The following is a 26,205-nucleotide window of genomic DNA, read 5'->3' on the forward strand; positions in this document are numbered from 1 at the left end:
ACCCTAGCAGAGTGTGCAAGCCATGGTTTTGATTTGATATTACAAATGCAAATGCCCTTAACAGCCACAAGTCAAGAAGCAGGCAGGTGATCAGAAGACATAATAAAAGCATGCTGTCCAAGGGGAGACTATGGATACAAAGTATCTGTGCACAGACATGAAAAGATGGTAATTTGATAAACAAAATATATAACTGTATTAAAGCAAACAAACAAACCAACCTTTTGTTTGATTAACTGTTGTTCATTTTGTAGATGTGCACACTTACACTTCTGCACCCTTTTCTTTTGAGTTTCTTCTCTTGGTGTGGAAAGGGGGATCCTCCAGTATACTACTTCAAGGTATGTTAGGAAATCAGGGAGCATTTTTCACTTCTTGTGAAGGCAAACTGAAACCTGGGTATCTGAAGAGGAGCCAGTCCTGACTTGGATACCAAATACTTTTGGCCAATCCTTTCTCTTAGTTTACGGGAGCTGCATTCACAGCAGAGTGGTTCTCTGAACATGCACATGATCCAGAAGGAGTTTTGGCCTAGAGAATTTGTGTCTAAATGAAACAAACCCAAAACTGGGAAACTTTGAAAATAAATATGAATATGTACCCAGAGCTATCATGTATCATCATGTACCCAGAGCTGTCCCCAGAGTGATTTGCCACTGGGAGTGAATGATGTTATACAACTGTTGCGCCAGGTCCCAGCTCAGTAATGATTCTGTTAGAGGACAAACCCATCAGCAAACCTGTCTCTGGCCTAGATCATACTATTGGCCAGCTTCTTGCTAGTCTACAACACACACACACGGATATATGTACTTATAAATCTGCTGCTATAGGAAGACAGCAGTAATGCCTGTGTTGGTGAACACAAAATGTGCATTAAAAGGTGACCAAATTGCATCTCTTCAAATAACAAATATTTACCTTTCCTTGTCCACTTCTGTTTTGTTTGTTTCTTTGTTTTCTTGGTTTTGTTTTTGTTTTAATTTCTGCTTTGGGAAATCTGTGTCAAATGGACAAAGTAACAGCTGTGAATTGACCTCTTTGGGAGAAGAAACTAGAGGAAATGTGCAACAGCCACCAAGATTATTTTTAAAAAGCACTGTTCTGTGATGCCAATGACCATGGCATTAAATCACAGAATAAAGATATCTAGGCAAACAAAGCTGGTTTCTGCCTTGCAGCAGCCTGTGAGTCTGTGTGTAGGGAAGCCCAGCAGACTGTAAGGAGCCATTGCTTTCACTGCTCCCTTCTCTTGCAGTTGCCATTTATGCATGCTGCATTTCTGAGATTTGGTTGCAATGCTTGATCTTCCTTGCAGATGTGACAGAGGCAAACACAGGCCCAGGGAGAGTCCCAAGGTGTCCCTCGGCTTGGCCCTGAACCACTTCTCTTTGAACCTTTCTCTCTCTGTGATAGCCCCAACACCTTTCACTCCCCTTGTCACAGAGCAGATGTGGACTGCTGTCCCACAGCCATGGCTCTGTCCCGAGAGTCCAGCTTTCCTCATGTGAAATGCTGCAGTTGTTTTAGAGAGTACAGATTAGTTGAAATGGCCTGCATGTGTGGATTTTACCATCTCCTTGGGTGTTCAGGGACTTCCTAAACCATTTTTCCAAGAAAACGTGTAATTATTAATTAATAAACCAAATAAATGGGACTTATTTTACAATACTGGAATGACTTCCAGTCAGCTTTTTCATTGTAATTATATCTCAGTGTAGTTTTATCTCCAGCTATGCCCACAGAAACAGTTGACAATGGAGAAGTGCGTATGTGGTATACAATCAAAGGTCTAGGAGATGATTGCAGGACTTCCTCCTGCTTTCTAGCTCTCCTACAGAGAGGGAGATGGAGGCTGGGCAGGACCACCTCATGCCAGCACTCCTCCATCTTTCCTGTCACCCTGCGGTGAGGTGCCAGCAGCCAGGCCAGCAGTGCTGGAAGAGGGCAGCCTGCCGGCCACCACCCACAGGCAGCAAGGCTTTCACACCTCCCTGTCCTGGAAGTTACCAGGTGTCTAACTTGTTGTAACTCAAGTTTGTCGCTACCAACCACTCCTGCAGCCTATATGCGCTCTCCCAAAGTGATGGTTTTGTATTTCTCCTCAGTTTTTCTTATTGTTTGATGCATTATAAAACACAGCTGAGACTCTTCTCAAAGAGGTTTCGGCTCAGTCCTTGTCCAGACTGGCAATTTCATTCAGATCTTCCCTGCCTTGAACCCTGACTAGCCAAGCAGTCCTCACTGACCACGGAAATGTTACTGTGATTTGATTATAACAGACCATAAACAAAAACGATTACTATGATTTACCAGAAATATTTCAACAGATTTGTGTGTCTGCATTTGGGTGGTATAATTTGTTTCCTTCTTGAGAAAATAAAGACCTCTAAGTTTGATCTTCAGTCTCACTCAAAAGCCACATCAGAAGCTGGTGATATTGTACAAGATGGGCTACATGGGCTCTAGTGAATGCACACAAATGTGTAATTTGGAGAAACTGATGTGCATCATCAGTCATTTTTATTAAGGAAACTCTGTTTCAGAGCTTTATAGGAGACAGAAAGAACATGGAACACTTGAGTAAATTGAACTTTAATTTTATTTATTTATTTATTTTTGTGAAATGCCCATTATGACAACAGAGGTCAATGATTAATTTATTTTGTCTTTAGGCTGATTATTCTGGTCTTATGATGATCTTAAATTCACCATTGTCCCCTGGTATTAAAGATAATAATGTAATTATGGGGTTTAAATGGGTAGGGAATTGATGAAAATGACCTGTGGTCTTCCCCTGCTTCTTTTTGATATTCTCAAAGTTTTCATGATGTTGATTTTTTGCATTAGGTACTCAGGTCTTCGGTACTCTATGGGCAATTAGAGACTTGTTTCTAATATGTTACTCAACATACTTAGAAAGCAACATTTCAATAGTGCAGAAGAGAAATCATTTATGTCCCAATTGCTTAAAGCTCTGTGTTTTTATTAAAGCAGATTTAAATCGAGCCTTTGGGGAAGCAGCTTGCTGTGCTAAAAATTCAGCACCTTCTCATGTCAAAGTCCACCAGCATAGATGAATAAATTGAGACCTGAAGTACTTTGAAAGGAAAAGAGGAAGATGCTGTGAGATGCAGGGTTGATTTTTTAAATATTTCTGGCAATGGAAAGAAGTTGAACTCTGGCAAAAAGTCAAAAATGTTCAAACCTGGGGTACGCTTTCAAAAGCCAGGGCTTGTCAGAGCCAGTCTTGCCCTGTACAGCCCTAACTCTTCCGTATGCTCACTTAGACTCCCTTTTTGTGGAATTCCTGGTGTGTGCCCTCTCCCACCCACTGACATTCAGTCAGAGCCTCATCTTCTCTCACCTGCCCCTCCAATTTCTTAAAACTGGCACAGGGGATGACAGCATTCAAAGCACCAAAAAAGGGCAACCTGCTTTTTTGCTACGCTAGTTAACAGCAGGTGAAGTCATCAATGACACAGAGTGTTTCAGGCAAACCTGGCTGGCCTTGTTCAGGATCTTCCTTACATTGACAGACCACAGATGGCACAGTCAGACTCTCAAATAAGCAGTGATCCTTCCTTCTATTCCAAGCACTGGTAAGCTGCAGAGGACATGGAATGAATCCGGGCCAAGGGAGATGCATTCTGTGACTGTACCAAGACTGCTGAAAGTCCATTGGCAGAATCAATTTCTGCTGGCAAGCATTGCCTGGATCAGGTCTCCTGGGACTGCATCCCTTCCCAAGGAACGTGGATGGAAACATTTCAGAATTATTTGGTGTCAAAGCTGGCGATGGCTTCTTCCACAGAGAAAAGTTGGAAATAAATTATAGGAGAGTATCATATTGCATAATAATGTAAGAGAATGTTGTTGTTGAGAATACTTTGATACGTGGATGTAGGCTTATATATAGACACATCTAGGTATGTCTCCATGTCTATATATAGTTATAGATATAGTATTTATGTTATAACAAAATGTCTGGACATGATCTAAACAGTGGCCTTGAACTGTCCTTTCCTTCTCCCACCTGCTGATCTGCGTGTCCTGTTACTTGCAGGGTCTGTCCCAAGGGAGCTCCACTTTCCCTGGGGCTTCCCATGTACCCTGGGCACGTTCCCCTGCCCAGGGAGGAATAATTTTTATCTCTTTCCATATTCTCATCCAGGAATGGGGGGTGTACCTGGGATGCCCCCATCCTTCTGTCTGGCCTGGCTTCCCCTCCATGAAGCCACTGCCTTGCCAGCCTGAGAAAACAAACTCCTCTCCTGGCAGTGAGCTCAGCCCCAGCACTCCAGCCCTGCAACGTGACCAGCCCCAGCGCCAGTTCGGCTGACAGGCAAACCTCTCAAATCAGCAACCACTTGAACCCTCACATAAACCAGGCAAGATCAAATACCAGCTAAAGCACTGGCCCCAAAACTTACTGGCACAGCATGCCGGTCCCAACAGTTTCCTAAGAGCAGCAAACTTCCCTGCTTAACTACACAGCTACCTTGTACTGCTGCTGCCCTGGTACCTGCCCTGCGGGCTGTGAACCTCAGCCTCCTGCCCACATTTGGGTTTGTCCGCTGCTCTCTTCTGAGCTGAGAAATTTCCTGACAATGTGTTTACTTACACGTACATGCTATATGTATGCGTAAGTAAACAGTCCTAAACCTTTCTTTTGGCTTGAAATAAAATTTTAAAGAAAGCATTAATTAAGAAATATGCATTTAAAAAAATGAAACTAGAGGAAAAGTGTTCAAATATCTTAAAATATTCCCACTAATACAAAATTATTTATTTTGAAGTTTGCTGGGCTGAAAATCATCTTGCATCATTAATTTTGTGGTTCAATTTGATGTGAAGAAGAGCTGTCACCAAAATGTCTGTGTGAGGGGGAAACAGCACCTGGCCCAGCCCCAGACAAGGGCTCCCAGTGCCGGCTGCCACCGCTGAGCCCCTGCGGAGCTCCCTCTTGCGCTGGCCTGCCCGTGTCTCTGGGTACAGCTGCTGTGAGACCAGCTCTGTGAGGACATCTTGTTATTAATGCTGGGGGGCTATTCCTGCTGCTAACTAACTGTGTTTTCAAGTGGTAGAGGAACTGGGTTGTGGTTTTATATCCTTCTGGGCATCCAAGACATGTTTAATGGTGTGCAGTATCTGCATCCCTGGAGTATAGTAAGTGAGGTTATCTGATCGTACTCAGCAGGACACTAACCATGTGGTTTAGACTTGTCAATTTTTAAGCTTCTCATCTGAAAAGCCCAAACAACAGCTTGATCTTTGAAAAGCTTCTGGCCACATCTGCGCTGTGAGAGTGGCGCTGATGTAAGGGCAATCGTGCATTTGCACTGCACTTGAAGCATGCCTTCAGGCGGCAGAGCTTCATCAGCTTTGTACCATGGCAGGAAGCCCACCCTCTAAATAAATGTAACCCAAGTGGTAAAACAAAGGCTTTGTATGTGTGCCTGCATCCATACTGTGGGTGGTGCTGGAACAGCCTCGTAGGCCAAGGCCACGTACCCTGATAGGGCTGACCAGGAGGAAGCCTGTGATGCCATAGATAGAGCAACATGGATCCTGGTGTGTGCTTTTTATTCCAGCTGATCTTAAATCCAGCCCAAACAAAACTAAGCCCTCACTCACTCTTAATTCTCTCCCTCAGCTCTCCCCCACCAGTTCCTCCCACTGAAAACAATGATAGGAGCTGAGCTGGGAAAGATGGTCACAGACAGACAGGGGAGGGAGAAGAGGGGGAGAGAAGAGCAGTGTACTTAGCAGGTGTTGTTATTAAATAAAAATACAAATAAAATTAAAAAAATAAAAATAAAAATAAAATAAAAATAAAATAAAATAAATAAAAATAAAATAAATACAAATAAAAATCTGACCAACGCAACTCTCCTCTGTAGCTGGTTTCTCATGAGCCTTGTGGAGCTGTGGCCCAGATACATCCACCCGGATATGCAGGAGCTATTTTGGTTGGGCATGTACATGTCCCAGACACAAAGACTATGGAACCAAGACCATGATGTTGCCTTCCCACAGGGTGCGGGTAGGAGTAAGGTGTCTCCAAGACCTTGGCTCCTCTTTCCTGGCTCATTAATGAGATTCTAAAATCTAATTAATAATGATGACTCTTGTTTGCTCATCCCTTTCCTGCTTTCACAGTGTGTGGCAAATGATGTATTGTAGAACAGAGGAGAACTGGTGTCACTGAAGGCATTTTTATTTGTATCTATCTGATTCATACAGCTGGTGCAAAAGCATAGCTCTTAACTCACTGGATTATTTTTCAAAAAGCTTGATTTGATCTGAGCTGGATAGAAATTGGAAGGTTTCCAGAGTTTCCCATAAACAAGAGGCTTCCCAGCCTCAGCATCTCTCTAGACACTTGACATTTGTGCAGAGCAGCAGACCTAAGACATTTTAACAAAACTTATCGAGTCCAACTACCGCTACCTCAAAAGATAATTTCTGCACAGATCTCATGATCTGTTTCTGTGGGATGAACAGCATCACCTGTATCTTCAGATGTACTGCTCCTCTTCTCTGGCGACACTGCAATGCAGCCAAGGCAGCGTGGCATGGGGCAGCAGAGTGACACAGGGGTCCCAGGTGGCTTGTGAGCCCTCACTGAGGGGACAGCAAGGCCCCCATGGAATAGAGATGGTTATGAGAGGAGACCCCTTAGCAAGAGATACCTTAATTGTCTTGTCTGTACTGGAAAAAAAAATATTTACATGCTGAGTAAGAAGTGATCCTCCTTCCCTTCCTTCCAGCCTGGCCACAGGCCGTGAGCCGTGTCACACAGGCTCAGAGCAGGGCAGGGACAAGCACTGTGCATTCCTCTAAATGCAGGTCCTGAGCCCTCTGAAAGGAAAGCCCATCAAAAAGGGATGAAGCCAAGGCTTGCTAACACCTTGCCCCCACACATACACATGGAGGAATGCCTGGCTGCTGCTGGTGTTAATCTGAGCATCGAGCTGTGATGTGGATTCGGGTGACTCCTGGGTTCAGCCCCACAGGGGAAGTCCTCAGGTGTTCAGCTTCCTGAGTGGGATTTTGAAACTTTCCTTTCTGACCCTTGTTGGACTGTGACTGTGAAATCCTCCCTGGAGAACTCCTGTCTCAGTCCCAGTTAGGTTTAGCTGTAAACAGGAGTAATGGTTCGGAGGAGAGAGAGGATCAGCCTCATCCTCCTGTAGATCTTCCTTCCCTGCCAGCAGCCAATTTCTTGCACACTGCTACCAAAAAATGTTAATAAAAACGAACAACTCCCAGGGACACTCCTATCCCTTGCTGTGCCAAAGACTGGTGATCACATCAGCATCTTGCATCTCAGTTCTCAAGCGTCTGCCAAAGGCTGATGGCTTCAGCCAGCACGACGGAGCAAGGGTGAGCCAGCTGTGATATAACAGGCACAGCTCAGGTTCCTGGGGAGTCTTCTTTGCAGAGATGGGCTTCTTCATTTAATGGCCCTTGGATCTTATTTAACACATCGGCTCATGTACCGTGCTGGTGTAAAGAAGCTGTGTGTATATAATAAAAAACCTCAGCCTATTCAATAGCTAGGGGAGGCCTAATAAATTTGCCACTATAGCAAGTGTTAGTCTCTGGGGCCAATACTGAATGCCGGAGTTTAATAAACAAAAAGTCTGAAGTAGAAGAACCGAAAGGTAAACCAGTTCACCTGACAAAGCAAACACAATGTAATTAGAAACAAAAGTTTTCTCCTGGCTCCCAAGGACCAATGTCTCAGGCTGGCTGTGTTGGGGCTGCTTTCTGATGGCCTTCCTAGGGCTGCTCTCAGGATGCACTTGCTGATCACACCAGCAGAGATCTTGAAACCACAGTCCCAACCTGGGCTGAAGGGCAAGGCCCAGAGTACACAGGAACTCGCATACCAGAATAGACCTTGGCAGCTAATGAGCTGTATTTGCCCCGGCCCCGAGCTTTCAGCCCTATCAGAACAGAGCTGGGGTTGGAATTAGGGCTGGAAGTGATTCAGCCTGCACAAAAGAGCTGCATTTTGTTGCTCTGCATGTGAGAGAACTCTTCTGGGCTAATATGACTCAGGTGGTTGGTTTTTTCTTCTCTGTTTCATGTTATAGATGTTACAGCAGTATTGCAAAAGCACTGGCTTCAGAAGAAACCATCAGGGTTAAATACTGATAGAGTCATGCAGGCCAATATTTTAAATTCTGGTGAGTTTTAGTTGTTACTTGTTTACCAAAGGAGACCTGTCACGGTTCCAAAAAGTGATGCTCAGACGTCTGAGATAGCAGACCAGCACCTACTTGTCTCATGGCAGAGAGCTCAGGGCAGGCAATAAGGACATTGTGGTCAGATTATTAAAATATTGTTGATACATCACTCTCAAATAAGACTAGATTTGCTATATGCCAAAGGGATTTTCATTCTCACAGGCCAGATCTATGTAAAAATTTCATTGGTTGGGATCAGGAAAAGATGGTATTTTGCGGTAATACAGTCGCCTGAAGTCAATATTTCACTGCAGTGGAAAGGAAGTTTTTAACTGGAAAGAACAAAGCATTGTTTACTGCAGAGGCTGCTCTTTTATTTATGGCAGGGGTGTCAGACTCTTCAGTGGGGAGGTCTGAATTATGTACTCAAAGCTCGGGTATAAATTCAAGGCTTCTCACTTCCCCCCCTTCACACACGGCTCCCACCGCACGGACAATCAGGCGCAACAGGATCTTTATCGAGTAGCAGCTCCTTTAGAGGCAGAATGTGCCACAGAAGCACACCACAAGCATTTCATCTCCATCCTCTGCTCCCTCGAGGTCCAACCAGCAGCAAATGACTTCCTCCCGCACTGCCCCGGCTGGTTTCTGCTGCAGGGAGGCAGGGAGCGTGGTGGTGGAAGAGGAGACATGATCTGGGGCTTTTATTTGCTCTCCGAAGTTCAGGAGAGTAGCTGCCCTGCCTGCACAGGAGGGCTTGACAGCATTCAGCATTGTCTCTCCTGTCTTCAGATCCCCACGAACACCCCGTCGGTTTTTAGATCTGTAGAAAGGCCCCACTTTGGTCTTCCAGGGGAGAGGAGTGACACACACAGCCCTGGTGAATGCAGCTCTCGCTTAAGCAAGCACAAACTGCCTGCAGATACAGGCTTTTGTCCTTGACCCTGAAGAGGGACAGGGCAGCCCCCCAGGAGGTGGGGAGAAAACCATCCCCAGCTTGCCACGGGCGGCAGCCTGGGGGGAAAACAGAGAGGGCACTGATGGCAAGAGGGAAGAGTTTGATGGTATACCAGGATATTTTTCTGCATGCACATGGCCTTCAGCATCATTGTAAATAATACTCTTAATAAAGAGCCAATTAGCCTAACAATCTCATTACTATCCAGCATGCAGCATGGGAAGCACTAGCCTACAGCATAACTGAGCAAAGGTGCATTCGCTGCTTCCCATTTCCTGCTATAATGTGGGTTGGCATAAGGAGGCCTAGACAGATGTGCAAGGCGGAAAGCACGTGGAGGGCTGAGAGGATGGCATGCAGCCTCGCAGAGAAGGCCCCAAGGCCCAGCGGGTTGCACCAGCCGCATTAACAAACCCAGCACAACGTGCTGCAGGGACCAGGCTCCGCAAGCTGTGTGCGGGGCAGAGTGGGGACTGTGGAGCAGAGGCAGCAGAGCTGTGAGCTGGCCCATGCAGGGAAGGCGGAGATGACGGAAGTCTGAGCTCTGTGCATGTCTGTGACTGCCTGAGGAAAGAAAGAGCCCAGGACTGGAGATGCTTTGCCAAAATCACAGAAATGACACTTGCACAGAGGCCGTTCACGTTGCACCTGGCTTATGCCTGTCTGGAAATGCTGAGAATTACTGCATGGGATCTAGTGATGAATGCAGTGAGACATTATGAAAAAATCTTTGTCTTACATCTGTCCCTCATACCTTGGGCTTCCATTTTTCCATCACAGAACTGAAAAAGTGTCACGCAGGCTGGTGTCAGAATAGTCTGCATGTAAATCATCCCCCTGGGCTGGGGCCTCGCACGCTGGGGTTCAGCCTGAGTGGCTTTTTATAGCCGAGTTATAAACTTTTAAATGCCAAGCTTAATCAGAGCTACTGAGATGGCCATTACAGGAGGGGTTTAAGTGGCACAGCCCTGATATATGACAGCACAGGAAGAGGGCAGGTGGCTCATTCACCCTGTGCACTGTGTCTGGAAGGGAGCAGGGCCTGGTGGCAAGAAGAGGGCACGACTGAGACACATCTCTTGAGTTTTGCTCTTGCCCTTGTGCCACTGCTCTGCAACCAGAGCAGCTAAAAGACCTCTTGGTGAATTGGCCTAGGATTTAACAGGGTGTCGTACAGTCTCAAAACATACAAATCCAAGTGCTTCACTTGTGGCTGACTTTTGTGGAACCCACAAAATCATACTGAACCACAGTGATCACAGCTACATTACAGACTAGAGTCCAACAGGCTTTGAGCTCCAGCTTCTGGAGAGGCTACAGCAACTTTGCTCCTACAAGGAGGCTGTGCAGAACTTGGAGCCCCTTTATTTTGGGACAACATCTGCAACATCACTCTGAAACACCCCTGTGGTCTAAGCAGAACTGGACAGTCATCAGAGACAGCTGGACAGAGGAATTGATCTGAATGAAAACAGGACAGGAACTTTTCAGGGTGTTCTTTCTAAATTTATTCATGTATTAAACAAACAGAAACTACAGCATGCATCAGATACCTTTCTTTATTGTACAACAAAACTATGGACTTGTTTGTAATTGCAGCATTTCCAGCAACATCAGGCAGACTTGTCGATGTTATCCAGTTTTGCACAGTCACTAGAGTGTCGCATCATGAATTATTAAATCAGTGCTTCGTGGTAATACATAATTTCTTATCAATTATTCATGCTAATGTGCGTGTAGTTTACTTAATTGTGTTATTGACGATCAAAAGTAATTTCCTGAAAATCCTCAAGGACAGAAAATTTAATCAGCGTAACTACTTTTCAGATGCAATGCTGTTAAGTATTCTTAATTTGCTCAACAATTCACTTATTTATGTACCTTTCTGGAGGAAATACGAGTTTAATCAAACAATTAGATTGAAGAGTTAGTGTACAGAAGGGCTGAAGTTCAACTGAATGCAAGGTAATTATGTTGAAATGAAGTTGGGCCTGCCTCTTTGGAGTGGAATTATTTTTTGTAATCTTTTTTTGGGAGCCATGGAAATCTCAAAAACAAATTATGACTGGGACAATCACTAAGAAACCAGTGATTCTCTCTTTTCCAACTGCCCCCTGCAACAAAGCACATAGTAATCTATTTATTTTGGTGGAAGAAAAAGGTTGTTGCTGTCATTCAAACTAAGCCATAATTTGCAGTCAGGGAAACAATCTCCATTTACAGTTCAGCAGTGTGGCTCCTGAAGCTAGAACACACCAAAAGAACACAGATCGCTGCATGTTCACTCCTGCAAGTGCAGGATCGCCAGAAAAAAAAGCACGCAGTGTGACACATGTAAAGCAAAATGACTCCATTTGACACATGTGGGTCCTCTCTGGGTTTTGTTGTACTTGGGCCCGAGGACAGATGCAGTGCTGCCCCCCCTATTGGCTCGTGTCCAGACTAAATGAATCCCACCCTGCGGGGATGCCTGGCACCCTTCACTCCCAGTACAATGAAGGTATTGGTGCTGTCAAGCCATCCCTTGAAGACCAGGGCTTCCACACTTTGAATGGGACCTGACACCAAACCCTGCCTGGAGAAAGGTAGGTGTGCACCACCAGAGGCTCCTGTGAGCCCTGGAGAAGTCCCTGTTTCTGTGACATTTGTGGGCTGAGATTACTTGGGTAGGGGGGGCAAAATTTTTGCTGCCAACCTTGCTTGGGGCTGCCTTTCCAAGCACATCATCAGGCTCAGACTCTGAGAAGCTGAGTGCAACCCAGCACAAAAGGATGTGCACCATGGATTGCAGGAGGTCCTTGGCACAACCCGTGGGGTCAGCCCTGAATGGGGAGTGGCAGAAAAACCTGAAATGCTAAATGGAAACCTACATGCTCTGCTAGGTGAGGATCTGTGCCAAAATCAACCCCTGGGATAAACACCACCTCTCCTAGGCCTGTAAGGGACTCCTCTTAGAAGGAGGACAGACCTGAGCACCGTTCTTACAAAGGACCCGCTCAGAAGACCTTCGGAGCTGACAGGAATCTTTTAACTGGCCTTCACATTACTTGATCAAGTCTCAGAGCAGTGGTTTCATCCTTTTCTCCAGGGACGTCTGTGGACAATTCTAAGGAATCTGCAAAAGGCAACTGAGAAAAGCAAGTCCATATCACCAAGCTTAAATCTGCATCTGCATTACCCGTGGAAAAAATGAGGGGCACCCCAGATTACAACACCTGCCTTGGAGCATCTGATCTTACTCAACTTTCCTTTGGAAAGTTCTGGGTCAGAGATAAAAGCGCATTTCCTGAGGCATCAGTTTCTCCTTTGCACTGTGTCCACTGTATAATAATTAAGATATTTTCAGATCTAGAGTTATTCCAACCAGCCTTCAGTGAATGAAAGAGTCTGCTTTTGGATGGCATAAAGGAATATCCTTCCAAGCTTTATTTCCTTTTTATTAAAAACACGACATGCAAGGACATATTTGCAGTATTGCAGTGCAGTATGATTTTGTTTTCAGGTCTTTCTTTCCAAGAGAATGACACTAAAACACCCCCAGCTTTGTGCAGATCTAGACATAACTGCACTCTCCATTAAAATGCCAGCATTACCATTTGAAGCTCTGAGCGCTGCTCTGGAGCTGTGTGTCTTTTAAGTCTAACCCAGGGAATGGCAAGACTAATGTTCACATAGAGACAAGTGCAAGGATTTTATTCACAGGCAAGCTGACCTCTGCAATTTCCCAGTAATCTACTCCATGGAAAGTTTGACTTTCAGGGAAAGGAAGGGAAAAGGAAAAATTATGAAGAGTTTTGTTCTATTTTTGCTTCTCTTACACCTGGCTTGCCTGGGATAGATTTGGTTGAAATCAAAAGCTGTCAGAAAACATCAGGCCAGGCTGGTGTATACCTGCACATTCATTCACCTGTGTAGGGTGGGGTAAATGGTGCCTGGAAGCCTCTGCTGCCCCAGAACCCATATCTGTCAGCTCTGCCCTACTGCCAGCCCCCTATCTCATGCAGCATGGTGGGCTACTGGTGGTGGTGACCCCCTGAGGAGCAGCCCTGAACCCTACAAGGGTAATGCTTGCTTTTGGGAAGGTCAGAACCAGGTGAAGATGTCTCCAAGCCCACATGGAATACAGCCCCAGAAACGTCTGGGGTTGGCCCTGCTGCTGAGATACGCAACCCTGGGGAGCAAGATGAGATGTACAGGAGGAAACCAGAGTCCCAGGCATTTCAGCATTCCTGGGATGTGGAAGAGGAGCTAAAAACAGTTTCAAGAGTATTTCCAAACACAGATAGTGCCGATAAATCAGGAGAACGAACCTACAGCGGCACAAGAGAAGCAGAGGTGCATGAAAGGCAGCCAGAGTGGCCACTCAGACTTGCCAGGTCCCTGGTGGCCCTGTGACGTCCTGCTGGGGCATGGCCACACTGCAGTTCCTCTGGTGGCAAAGCCCTGGTGGTGGGTCCTTGCCTCAGGCCACGGGGCCGGTGCTGGTCTGGCCTCATACGCTCTTCTCCCCTTCCATGTGCTCCTTGGCCGGAGAGGGCTGCTTGTCCTGGCTGCCCTCTGGGCCAGGTTTGGCAGGAGGCGCGGGGCTGCCGGCAGCGGGCAGGAGGTTGGCAGACTGCAGCACGGCCTCCGAGTGCTCCCGGGCCTTCATGCGCAGCGCGGCCACGCTGGCGGTGCGGTTGCTTTGGCAGCCATAGGTGGGCAGGAAGGAGAGGCCCATGGGGTCCGGAACGCAGCACGAGCACAGCGGGCTCCCTGGGGAGGAAGGAGACAAGGCAGCGTCATTGCTGGGGGAGGGATGGTCCCACCGGCAGGGAGTCCTCGGGGGGTGGTTGTCTGACCTCAGAGGGGTGACCCACGCCTGCTGGAGTCGCACCATGTGGTGCCTTTCCCTCAGTGGTCAACCTACAGAGGACAGAAATGGGGTTGGGGTCTCAAATGGCAAAAGTCCCATCTCCATTTGACCTTTGGTGGGTATGTAGATGACAAATCCTGCTCTGCTGAGGCCCACTGAGAAGGATCCTACATTGTGAGACATCCAGGGTGACAAACAGAGGAAGTGAGGCCAAGCAGACCCAGAAGTCAGCAGTGAAACTTAGATCACACATGAGATTTCCCCACAGGGAAGGCTGAACTTGTCCCCAGTTCCCATCCCAAGCTGCTTCTCTGCAGCATGATTAGCCCCATGCTGGAGGTATCCCCTGCCCTCCATCTCCACAAGTCAGATCAATCTGGGCAACAGCGTTCATTGGCTGAGTATGGGGCTTCCACCACTCATCCGCATCTGAAAGATTACTGCAGAGAAAAAGGTGAAAATATCCTGGTTATTACGCAGGAACTAATGGCCTTCTCCTATCTCACTGTAAGATGAGACAGCTTTTTTCTTGGCGAGGCCCTGCCAACTACTGGCATCACATCTACCTGCATGAGTCTATTCTATATTCACCAGCCAAGCTGTGCTGCTTAGGGATGATACCTCAAAGAGGAGGACCTCAGAAGTGAACCAAAGCCACCTAAAGCTGCTGCTGCTGCTGAGACGGCTTAGAGTCCCATCAGGAGGGATGGGCCAGACCACCTCCAACCTGGCATCTAAGATACAAGCAGGCAACAGAGCTCTGGAGAGAGTGTGAAATGGGCCTTCTAAGCCAGAAGGATCGCATGCACCCTACTGCCGGGGCAGTCCTCCTTCCACCAGCTACCTGCCTGAGCTGAACCACTCTGGCTCATCTGTGATAATGCTGGGACTCCTGGAAGTCCAGGGTGAGCCCTGGGCAGGGCATGCAGTCCATCCAAAAAGCCACCCTAGTGCCTTGCTTAGATATATCTATTGAACAGAGCAGAATGTGTCAGTGAGGAGGAGAAGCAGGACAGGGCAGCTGCGTTACCACTTTGATTTGCTCTTTGGTGAGAAATGTTGGGGGACACCCAGGGGTCTCAGTGGCCACACGAACTCCACATCCTCTTCATTGCCCCTGGAAGAAGCCCATCCTGTGCTTATATGCAACCCCCCAGCAGGCAACAGTGGGGCCGCACACAACCTGACACAATGTCTTCCTCTGATCTTTCCAAGCCAAGGACTTGCTTTAATTTCTGCAGTTAATATTTGAGTTAAATGGCTCATGACTAAGTGATGGTACTAATAGTCTGCAGGGAGCAGGTAGTCTTTCTCTTACACTCCTGCTCTCGATAGCAATGGGTCAGCACCCACTTGGTAGGCATAAAGGCAGAGAGTTGTTTGTTTTTAGGATGTTGGCAAGACTTCTCAACAGTAATTGTCAGAAATCAGTAGCCTGAAGGTAAGGTTCAGGAGAAAATACTCCTTGTATTTAAAAAAAAAAAAAAAAAAAAAGCATTCTACAAGGGAAAAGTTATTAATATAACTGAAAAGTTATATAATTACTCTTGTAATACTCCCCGGGTAGAGCATCTGATCAGCACAACATTTCCACAGGTTTAGGCATTCAAATGAATCACACAAGCAAATTTTACTACTTGACTGATATCCTCCATTTTTTTTTTAAATTATTTTAGCACTAGGAAGCTCAATCTTGAATTTGTGGCTGTCTGAGCATGACAAAAGGGATGATGGATATATAGAGTTCAGGGATGCTGGATGGCCATTGTTTTAAGAAGAGGAAGGAAAGGAGGACTGCCACTTCAGAGTCCCTGTAATTTGCAGGTCTTTCAGCTGCAGAAAGTCCATCTTTTTCACTGCTGTTAAGCCCCACTACCTTAAGGTTGAGTTCTGTAATGGGGGACATAGAGACCTCCCTGCGCATCAGCTGTCTTTGCACTGCTGCTCTCTTACACAAACTGAGTGAGACTCCACTGGAAACGAGCACATTGCCTGCTAAGCAGGCAGTGGGGAGAGGTGGAGAAAAGTCTTCCCCTTTTCTAAAGAGCAGAAATCAACTCCAGGTCCCAAGAATAATTTTCATTCCATCGTTAGAGAGGGATAAAATATTTAACAGTCTTCAGTACCAATCTAAGCTCTTTGCTTAATAATCAGACCTGATAGTACCCTGTGGCTCTGCAACCTGAGGGTGCAGAGTTATCTGTGGTGGAAACCAGGATATCTCTAGCAGTAATTCACCCATAAACCATTCCAGGACAGAGGTTGTGAGAATCAGCAGCCCAAGGTCTCCACCTGCACATCAGTCAGACCATGATGGACAGGGATGTGACCCAGGAAAGATGCATCCACATTTAGCAGACATCAGTGGTTTTTTTTTTACATCTTATTGCAGTAGCCCTGATCTCACAGTGGGGAAGGAAGGAATTGTTCCTACTTACTTATTACTCTCAGAAGAGTTTAGGCAACTACCTCACATCAAGATCAGTGAGGGTTAGACCTTTAGCTTTAGAGCCTGATCCAGCTTCTGTTAAGGTCTCACAGACTGATATCTCTTTAATGGGATTTGGATCAGATTGCTACAGTACAGACAAGGAACTTCTTTTCTTTCTTTCAGGAACTTACTGCCTATTGTACACAAAATTAAAATACACAATTAGATTTCCATTAACTTAGAGCAAATTCTGCTGAATTGATCTGAACCTCCTCGTATTCCTATATGAGATCATACTTTAAATGCTCAGCCTGAACATAAATACTTAATGTAATAAATACAGTCTGAAATATTTGATCCACTTGGCAGTTTAATTGATCTACTACAGAGACTGACAGGAAAAATTAAATTAGTTCTGTCTTGTCTCTGCCAACATCACATTTCAATTGTAATGATATTTGATCTACAATTTTGGTTGTGGACCCTTTTGTGCAGTTCCAAGGTTCAGTTACAGCTTAGAGTGGGGTGGGAGTGGGGCTCATGTTGATATGTGAGTATTTAAAATATCTATTTTCTATTTCAACTCAACAGTTTAAAGGATTTAATAGATGGTCTTTCCAAAACACAAAACCTCAGTTCCTTGCCTCTTGCAGTATTTGTGCATATCAGCATTTGATGTGAACAGATGAACAGCAAACTAAATATGGAGGGAAGTGAAGAAAAAATTGGATTTAAAAATCCTCACCTGACATTGTATGCTCTTTTCTTTGCAGTGAAAATATTATGCCTGATTTACATATAGTTTCCTGTAGTCACAGTGGTCTGCTTGAGCTCTAATTCCTCAGAAACTCTGAAGTAATTTTCATAAGGGTTGGAAGGTCAACAAAAAGCTTGAGTTCACAGTGTCATTTACCAGGGAGAGCTGACTCTAAGGGGATCTCCCTCTTGCTCTTCATATATGATGCCAACATTTTGTCTATTAAAGCCTGAGACACAAGCGGGAAAAAGAAAGGTGGCTTTATCCAAACCTTTTTGAGCTCTGAATCAAGAGGTACAGATGAACAAGAGAGGCATGAGCTTAAATACTGAAATGGGGAGGCACCAGATGCTCCCAGTGTAATTTAGAGTAGCCCCAAGGCTGCTAAAGTTGTGCTAGATGGTTCCTCCTAGTGCTTAAGCTAGCTAAGTGTGGCAGGCATCCTGTGCTGCCCAGAGGCTGGAAGAACACTGCAGAGCTGACGGCAGAGTCCAAATGTTATAGCTTCATATATCCTTGGTTTGTGAATCCTATTTGTCCAATGCAAACAAGGGGCTAGTTCTAGCAGGAGCCTTTTAGTGCGAATAACTTGACACTGGAAATGGTGGATTTCATCATCCTTAATTTGTGCCAACAGTACAGTTCCCCCCCAAAAAAAAACAAACAAACAAACAAAAAAACAGAAGCCAGAATCTTGCCTGTTGGGACAGGAAAGCTGGCAGTAAAGACCACAAGTGCTACGAAAATAAAATAGAACCAGTTCTTTGCATACTCTTAGCTCTGCAAACATTTATCATTCTTTCCATCCATATCAACAGCCTTTCCCAAACACATGATCTGACCCTAAGTGCTGCTTATGTGTCACTCCAAAAGAGGTCAATGGGAAGCCCTGCTCAGCTAAGGTCTGCTCATCTTATCAGGATTTGGACCAGAGGAACAGGCCAGCACCCATCTTCTTCACATGACTCTCAGATGCTCCCACTATCAGCATATTCTCTATCATTTGTGGTAAAGGAGAAAAAAATCTACCTGTGAAGTACAGCAGTGCCAGAGTTGAGGACTTATGGTAAAGGAATCAAATCAACTTGCTCAAGGTCTGAGTATCTGCAGTGAAGTAGTATATTTTATATTCCCTAAAGTCACAAAGGCAGGTGAATTAGGGAAAATGCATTGGCCAGACAGAACGTGCTTGCTACACCTCATGTCTTACATGAATTTACCGAGGTCACATGCTGAGAAAAGTCAGGAAGTCCATAATCAAGTACTATGGAATGACAACGAAAACAAAGGACCTGCTGAGTTTTGGTGCTTCAGTTCAGTAAACACCAGCTGGAGGGTAAGTCTGGTCCCTGAACACTTCTTTCTCAGCCCTTCTCTAACCCAAAGATGTTGGGCAAATTCTCTTCATCTTTCCACAATAGAAATTGAAATGTAATGGATGGACAGCTCCAGTTATCTTTTTTTGTTTGTTTGTTTTTGCCCTGGATACTGCAATTAAGCCTCCCTAATGTGAGCAACAACAACCACAGCAGCAACAAACCAGAAAAGAGCCTAATCAATGGTGCCCTGGAATACCAACTTTGATGGGCATAATGCAGTCCTGCTTTTCTAGCAGTGAGCAGTGTGGAGGTGCCGTGAAAACCAACAGAGCTACAACTTGCACAGAAAAGAGCTGTGGGTGAATTATGAAAGTAATTCCCTGGCAAGTGTAATTATTTCTCTTCTCATACACTGCACTTTGAATCACAGGGTCTGGGGAAATTTCAGCGGAATGAAACAGATACATTTTTGGCCTCAGCCACCAGAATGGTAGAACACTTCCGCTAAAAACCGGAGATTCTTGTTTACACCCATTAATAACATCTTCTACATTAATGAATTGCATTCATGCTGTCATCCATTAAGAAGGTACTTTGAGGTCTCTCTCTGCACAGAACGCTAGCTTCTCCTGATGACTCTATTGTTATATAGCCCATAAATAAAACAAGTATTTTCCCTTCATATTTGAGGTCTGCAATTAAATCTACTAAATGGACTGCAGATGCATGGTTTACAGTAAGTGATTCATCTTGGAAGATCATGGAAATGTCAAAGTCACCACAATGAAGTAGCATAGTTGTCAACTTAGGACAATTTCAAACAGTAATGAGCAACAGAAATTTCTCCTGTGTAAGCCAAACTTCTTCCTGACTATGGCCAGTGGTGAAGAACTAAAACCTTGAAGTAAGAAGCCAGGTATCCCACCAAAATTACGATCTTATGCTAATTTTTCAAATGAGAAATTGCATTTCCTAAAAATATATAGAGTGAGGTAATATGGCAGTTAAGAGACTCTTGCTACTGAGAGCATCCTCTGATGTGCTAAACTTCAGAAAGGAAGATGGGAAGAAAGAGGTCTGTTGTGTTATTGAACAGAGTATCTTGAACAGAAACAAACTGCAATTGTGATACACTCTTTGAAACAGTCAATGCTCTGAGTTACTGTTCTGATCTCTATTGTATTGCTGGCCTGCTTTCTTCACAGAACATCTTATGGTGGTAATACCAGCTGTTTGAAGAAAAAAAATAATCTCAGTTTTAGAGATAGCAGGGTTCATGGGACATATTACTTAGGGAGAACAGTTTTTTCTGTTCAGTCACCAGAGCAGACCCAGTCTCATGCTCCAGCAATATCCAGCAGTTACCTACAATTGACACCCGTGAGACTCAGATGAGCGCTGCCTGCTGAAGGGTTGCAGAGCCACACCAAAGCACAGGCTGTCCAAAAGCAAACTTGTTGTCCTGTGCTAGGCTGTCCTGAGATTTCTTGTCTTTACTAGACTGACTTAATTTGGGAAAATGTGCTTATCATATTCTTAGGTTATAAATTAGATCCAGATAGCATGTGCCCTATACACTTTATGCAGCCTTGGAAATCCGGGGCTGGAGCCAAGCAATCAAAGTCAGAGAAAGAGAAAGAGAAAGAGAAAGAGAAAGAGAGGTATTAGTTTCTTTACAGAAGACAGAGAATTCTCAGGTGGCAGAATGAAAATTGTTCCTGTGAGCATAAAATAATTGTTAATTAGTTACATCACTATCATCACTTGTTATGCACTGTATTGATTTTAATTGTCTCCTTCCAAAGCATCAGTCAAATATTACTCACTGACACCAACTAAGTGTTGGCTCACAAGCCCAGCAAAGCACATCTTACCTCCTCAAAAGAAAACAACCTAAACTTCCCAGTGGTATATGATGTGCTGAGAGTGCCTTTTGTTTGCAGACAGCCTTTACAGTCTTACTGGGGAATGCAATTCCCTTTACTGGCCAGGATTGTTCTCCCAATGTAGAGAATGTATATCTATTTACAGGATTCACATAGAGGAACTCTTTGTCAGCATTTTGTTTGAAATTTGCATAGAAGAAAGCAGGGTCATGCATTCACTGGTAGTAAAATGGTGCTTTGATTCTGGAGGAATTATTTGGCTTTCAAAAGCACAAAGAATTCCTGGTAGTTTCAAACTGTGGTCAGCACAAGAGAGATGCCAGGAAGAGCCCTTGGTCATTTAACTCCTCAATAAGATGTGAAAAATCTTGGAAAAATCTCACTACTTGTTGAATTTAAGCAATCCAAAAACCCAACAGCTTGGAATGTTATGCCCTGTGTTGAGTTTGATAGGATTTTGTGTTGCTTAAAGCCCTACACTCTCAGATTCACTGTGGCAGAGATCTGTCAGCATTTCAGTTGCAAATTGAGAATAGGTTCTCAAGGGAGATGCTTAGGAGACTTCATTAAGATACATAAGGACACCAAGTAATGTCTGCCTAAATGTAGGCTTAGTTTTTCTTTGACAGACCTGAAGTTGTACATACCTGCCCCTACCTTAAAGGGGGAAATGAGAAGAAAGAATCAAACTAACTGAACTAAGTGAGATGTAGAAGGCCATATAAAGGCTTTGTGAACGCTGAATCTCTCCCTGTCCTTTCCTTCCTTCCTACAACCATTATCTCTTCCTTCAGACCTATGTGCGAGCTTGACTGTGCTCTCAAATGCATAGTTTGGATGGACTGTCATTCACTTGGTGTTTCCATACCAAAGCAAACGGTACGTGAATCACGCCTGCATCCCTTTTGGTCTGCGCAGCACTCTAGAAATAGTCCTGTTTGTCACTGTCAACTAACGAGATGGAAGCACAGGTCTGCTGTGTACAGCCCCTGTCCCAGCCCAGGTGAACTGATCTTGGAGAAACAGGGAAAGGGGAACTTAGATAAGCCAAGAAAAGAGAAGACCATATTCCACACATAAATACCACAAGAAAGATGCCACAGTTATTCCCTGCTTGTATAAATCAAACTTGTCACCTTACAGAACAACAGTAAAATTCTTCCCTCTTAACACTAAAGCCAAACTTTGACATTACTGAGACCTAGCTGCAGAAGAAAGGAGCAGATCAATCTACCAGTTCCGTGCATGCGTAACAATATGCCGACAGGCATACGCAGCTCCACAAAGCTCATGGTAGTTGGGTATGCAACATGCAAATCTGTAACTGGATTTCTTAAAATCACAATACAAAACAATATGCCCATTTTCTTGCATATATCCAGAGATTTCTAGTTTTACACAGGAAATGTAAACCAGGCGTCTCAGCAAGAAACTGCAGGTGTAGCTGAGAACATTCATCAAGAGAACATACATGCACCTGATAACTGTCCATCTCTAGTCAAATTATAAAAAATCTGTATTTTCATTTGGGACCAGTTTTTCAGGGAATGTCTCTTAGTCTGGGCAACTATCTAATGATCATCTCTGCCTAAGATTCAGGAATAGGATTTTTCCTGCCCTTAGCTGTAAAACTGCTATCATGCAGAAAGGAGCAAATTATTAATTTCTCAATTTAATGGCCAAGCTGTACAATCTCAAAAAAAAAAATAAAAATCCAGAAGTCTTCTAAATAAATAAAACAAAAAAAAAATACTCATTTTTTTTTTTCATTTGTTCATTTTCACTTCCTCTAGCTGAACTTCGTATTATTGGCATTGTTTTTCTTAAAATTTAGCTAAATCTAAACATGAAACATGTGAGAACAAAATATTGATTCATTTAAATTCAAAAAAAATTAACTGTAAATTGTAAGGGAAAAGCATCCCTTACTTCTACCTGAAATTATTCACTGAATACAGTCCTACTTCCACACCTTTCAACCTTCCCAGGATTATATTTTTAGTGACTAACCTGTTCACCCCCAGAATTCCACCTGTATCTATTCCTGAGAGGCTGGTTCTGCCCAGCTGGAGAAGCTGAAAGTCTCTGTCCCAGAAATTCACGGTCACAGGGCAGAGATCAAGGGGCTTTGTGCAGTCCAACAGCCACTGCCTGCTTACAGAGTTTAGGTTGATAGTCATCCTTTAAGCTCTACGTCTCAGGTCACACCTCTGTGGCCTTTCTTGGTTCAATATCACAGGTCCTACACCTACATAACTTGCACTTGCTTTATGCTGTGTCTTCCGCTGTTTTTGGAAAGACATGAAGAAAGGGAAAACAGGCACCAGGACACTGGACTTAATGCAGAACTCAGCAGTTCCAAGCATTTGCTTCAGAAATATACCTTGACTGTACTGATTTAATTGAAAATACTCACAAGGAGCATGTGGTATGCCAGGGAACATAGAGAGAGATTTTAGAAGACTTTAATTTTCAGAGCAGGAGGTCCTAAATTAGGAAATTTTCCTCACAAAATATTGCACTGCACTGGGGCATAGAGCAAAGGTATGTGCCACTTTGTGCTTGGCAGAGCTATGAGACCTTACATTCTATAAATCCATAAATTGAATTCATCCTGCCTACACCCTTAGTCTAAGAAATTGTTAGACTAGGAACAGCTAATGGATCAGCTGGTGATTTATTTTTAAAAGATGCATACTGCTGCTTTTTGGCAACCTGAAAGGATATGGACACTGGATGCAAGTTTCCTGGTGCCTGGGTCCAAGGTAATGTGGAATTGCTTTGTATGCTTCCCTGTCTCCTTGCCCACTCTGTGTTCGAGATCTCAGAGGGGACCGACTGGTCAAGAAGAGAAAGGTCTAGTGTTGTGCAGAGACATACTGCAAAGGAAACGGCATGCGAAGAGCGGATGAGGCATCAGTAACGGTGCCAGGTAATGTATAATGCAAAAGGATGTGTATAACTAATTTATTAGAATAAATTTGACTCTTAAAAAAAGCACATGCAGAGGAAACTCTTAAGGACCAAACCCCACCTGCCTTGCAAATTGAGACAAAACCTGATCTCACTAAAAGTAACTGACTAAAACGACAGCTTCACCACAAACCACACTACGATCTACCAGAGAAGACTCAGTCCTGTACCTGCAGCATCAGTCCGTGCAATTACTGCCCATTGCAACAGAAAGAAGGATCCAACATTTCCCAAAGGCTTCTCCGCTGGCTTAGGCGAGAGAATACCACTCAGCATGAACAAGTTGCTCTTTGAGCTTATATCTTAAGTTAAACAAAGTGACTTACCTTTTAGAGAGGCGACGTGGGATAAAGCTTGTGCGTAGGTGGCCGTATTGAGAAGAGTCCCTGGCAGGCAGGAGGGGAAGAAAGGTCCTGTGGGACCGACTGCTCGGCTCAGGCTGATGGGGAAGGGAAAACAACTTTCAAAACCAGAACTAGCTGACTCCAAAGGCAGCATATGTACATACAGACAAACATGCTCAGGGCTGTGCCTGAAAACGATACTGTCTAGGTCAAGGCTTAGTTAGCATCAGTCACGTCTGTATTTGCGTATATACATAAGATGCATGCTTGCCCCAAAGAGTTGATGACATGCGTTACTCTTACCTCTGCTGGATCTCCAGACTCTCTTTTTTATTCCTGGTTTGATCTGCTGGAGAAGGGGAATTTAAATTCCTGACAGGAGGTGCCACCTCAGCCATTGCTTCCTTAGAGCCCTCTTGGTCGGATGCCCCCCTCTCTGTTTTCCTCCATTTAGCTCTTCGATTTTGGAACCACACCTGGAGCAGGAGAACAATCCAGGCTGAATATCACATTTAGCCATATGCAAAACAAGTCAACTGTTGCTGAACTGTTACTCTAGTGAGATCAGTCATTTTGAAGTTTGGCTAGAATTTCCTCTGATTTTGTGTCCCTGTTGTTATTCTAGCTGAGCCTTAACATTACATTTCTATCCAAAAAAAACAAACAAAAAACACTTTGATGTTACCGTGCCAGTTAGAAAAATATTTAAACATGTGCTTGCCTTTAACCACATTTCATTCTCATTGAATTCTATGTTTTAACATGTCTAAAATCCTCCTGTCTATGGAAGGACTTAAATATCTATCTAAGCACCCTGGCAAAACCATATGGAAGTCTTTAGGTGAGCTCCTGCTAGAATCAGGGAAGTCAGAATTTAGAAGTACATACTAGAGCATCTCAGCCATCCCATTCCCTGGAGAGGCTTGATACTTGCTGTTGTTCCTCCGATGTATTTGTCCACTCTGCATTTAGATGACTCAAAAAGAGGTAGACACTCTTTTAGGAAGATCATCCTGCAGTTTAGTACACACCACTTTCCAAACCTTATTTTTCCTGTTATGCAACAGAAATATTCATGCTCTTGATTTCGTTGCCCAACTTTTAACCAAAACACTTTTTTCATTTACTTTGGGGCTGATGCTCTGAAAGCACCTTATTTGAGGTGGAAAAAGCCGAGCCTCCCTTGAGGTCAAGAAATCCACATTTTAATACATGACTTCAAGTATAGGCAAGATTGTTATTATTATTATTCTCCTCCTACAACTCCATTTTAGTTAGCTGCCTTTTAATTGCATGTATCAGCAAACATTGAATAATGATTTTATCTATATTCTAAATTTAGAGCAGTTAAATGCAAAGCAAAATGCAGACACTTCCTTGCGTCTTAATTGAATGAAGGTCACAGCTATAACAACATTTAATTGAGCTATTTTTCATTATCATATTTTAATGACTTTGCACTGACAGTTCGCCTGCTTCTGAGGAAAGAGCATGATGAAGTCGTTTATTTCCCTATTTAGTTATTGTTTGACAACATCATCTTCGATTAAGACTCTGCTTTATAGCACATTAATCATATTTGAATGAGCAAGGGGTATAAATGTAAACATATCTCCCATCCTCTGTGTTTCCCCATGTCCCTGCATGAAAGCAGGCTAAACAAATGCTTGCATCTATTGTCTGTTTGCATAATAGCCAACAACAAGGCTAAACACCAGTCCTCAGCAATCTAATTGTCACCACCCCTATCTCACCCTTGCACCTTTCAGGAAGAAGTTATGATCTTCCACTTCTGAATGCTCAATAATTGTCCCATTTATCTCAATTTGCAGTTCAGTCTTTAGGCACCAATAGCCAAAATGGCATTTTTTATTATTATTTTTTAAGCCAGTACCTACAATGCACTGGCAAAAGGAGATTTTCATTTCCAAATAATAATCAGTTTAATTTGCCCGCATATGACCAATGATTCATGTTCAGATTTAATAATCAGGATCACATAATCTGATTATAGGAGAAATAATTTGTTTACAATCCCCAATTTACTGCGGTGAATTCCATTATCTCTCTTCAGCCATTGGGTTTTAAGAGATACTAACATGACCCTAGGGAACAAAAGGCAAGCTATTATATTTCCTACAATTAGATCTTTGCATAGTCTTAACCCCGAGCACCTAAATAAAAAAAATACAGAAACAGCATGCAGAAAAGCCCCATAAATAAAATGAATACATAATTGTGTTAAAAAAATGGCTTGCAAATCAGCGGTGGATGCCTGCAGAGTTATATGAATCCATCTCTTACAACTGCAGGACTGCTGTTCTGAGCAGAGCTTGTAAGCACTTACACACAGTTAACCTCTGAGTATGGCAAACAAACACACACCTGGGTCAAAAAAAAAGAGAGAAAAAAGGAGGGAGGGAGGGAAGGAAATAAAGAAGGAAGGAAGGAAGGAAGGAAGGAAGGAAGGAAGGAAGGAAGGAA

The 26,205-nt window shown here is 44.0% G+C and overlaps 1 protein-coding gene across 4 annotated transcripts in view; it reads right to left on the reverse strand.

Moving 5' to 3' along the window:
• The window catches only part of DRGX (dorsal root ganglia homeobox), a 49,844-nt gene that overhangs the window by 18,235 nt on the left and 5,404 nt on the right, over positions 1-26,205 (reverse strand). For 3 of the 4 annotated variants that reach the window (XM_035329876.1, XM_035329875.1, XM_035329877.1), the window contains 3 exons: positions 24,025-24,197; positions 23,704-23,816; positions 10,641-13,911 (listed from right to left, as the gene is read on the reverse strand). In XM_035329876.1, the coding sequence (XP_035185767.1) occupies positions 13,649-13,911; positions 23,704-23,816; positions 24,025-24,197 (549 nt within the window). In that variant the 3' untranslated portion in view covers positions 10,641-13,648. Of the gene's footprint in view, positions 1-10,640; positions 13,912-23,703; positions 23,817-24,024; positions 24,198-26,205 lie in introns of those variants that run through there. The other variant, XM_035329879.1, reaches the window with a different exon arrangement.

Source organism: Oxyura jamaicensis, chromosome 6, assembly GCF_011077185.1.
Source record: "Oxyura jamaicensis isolate SHBP4307 breed ruddy duck chromosome 6, BPBGC_Ojam_1.0, whole genome shotgun sequence".
NCBI lineage: Eukaryota > Metazoa > Chordata > Aves > Anseriformes > Anatidae > Oxyura > Oxyura jamaicensis.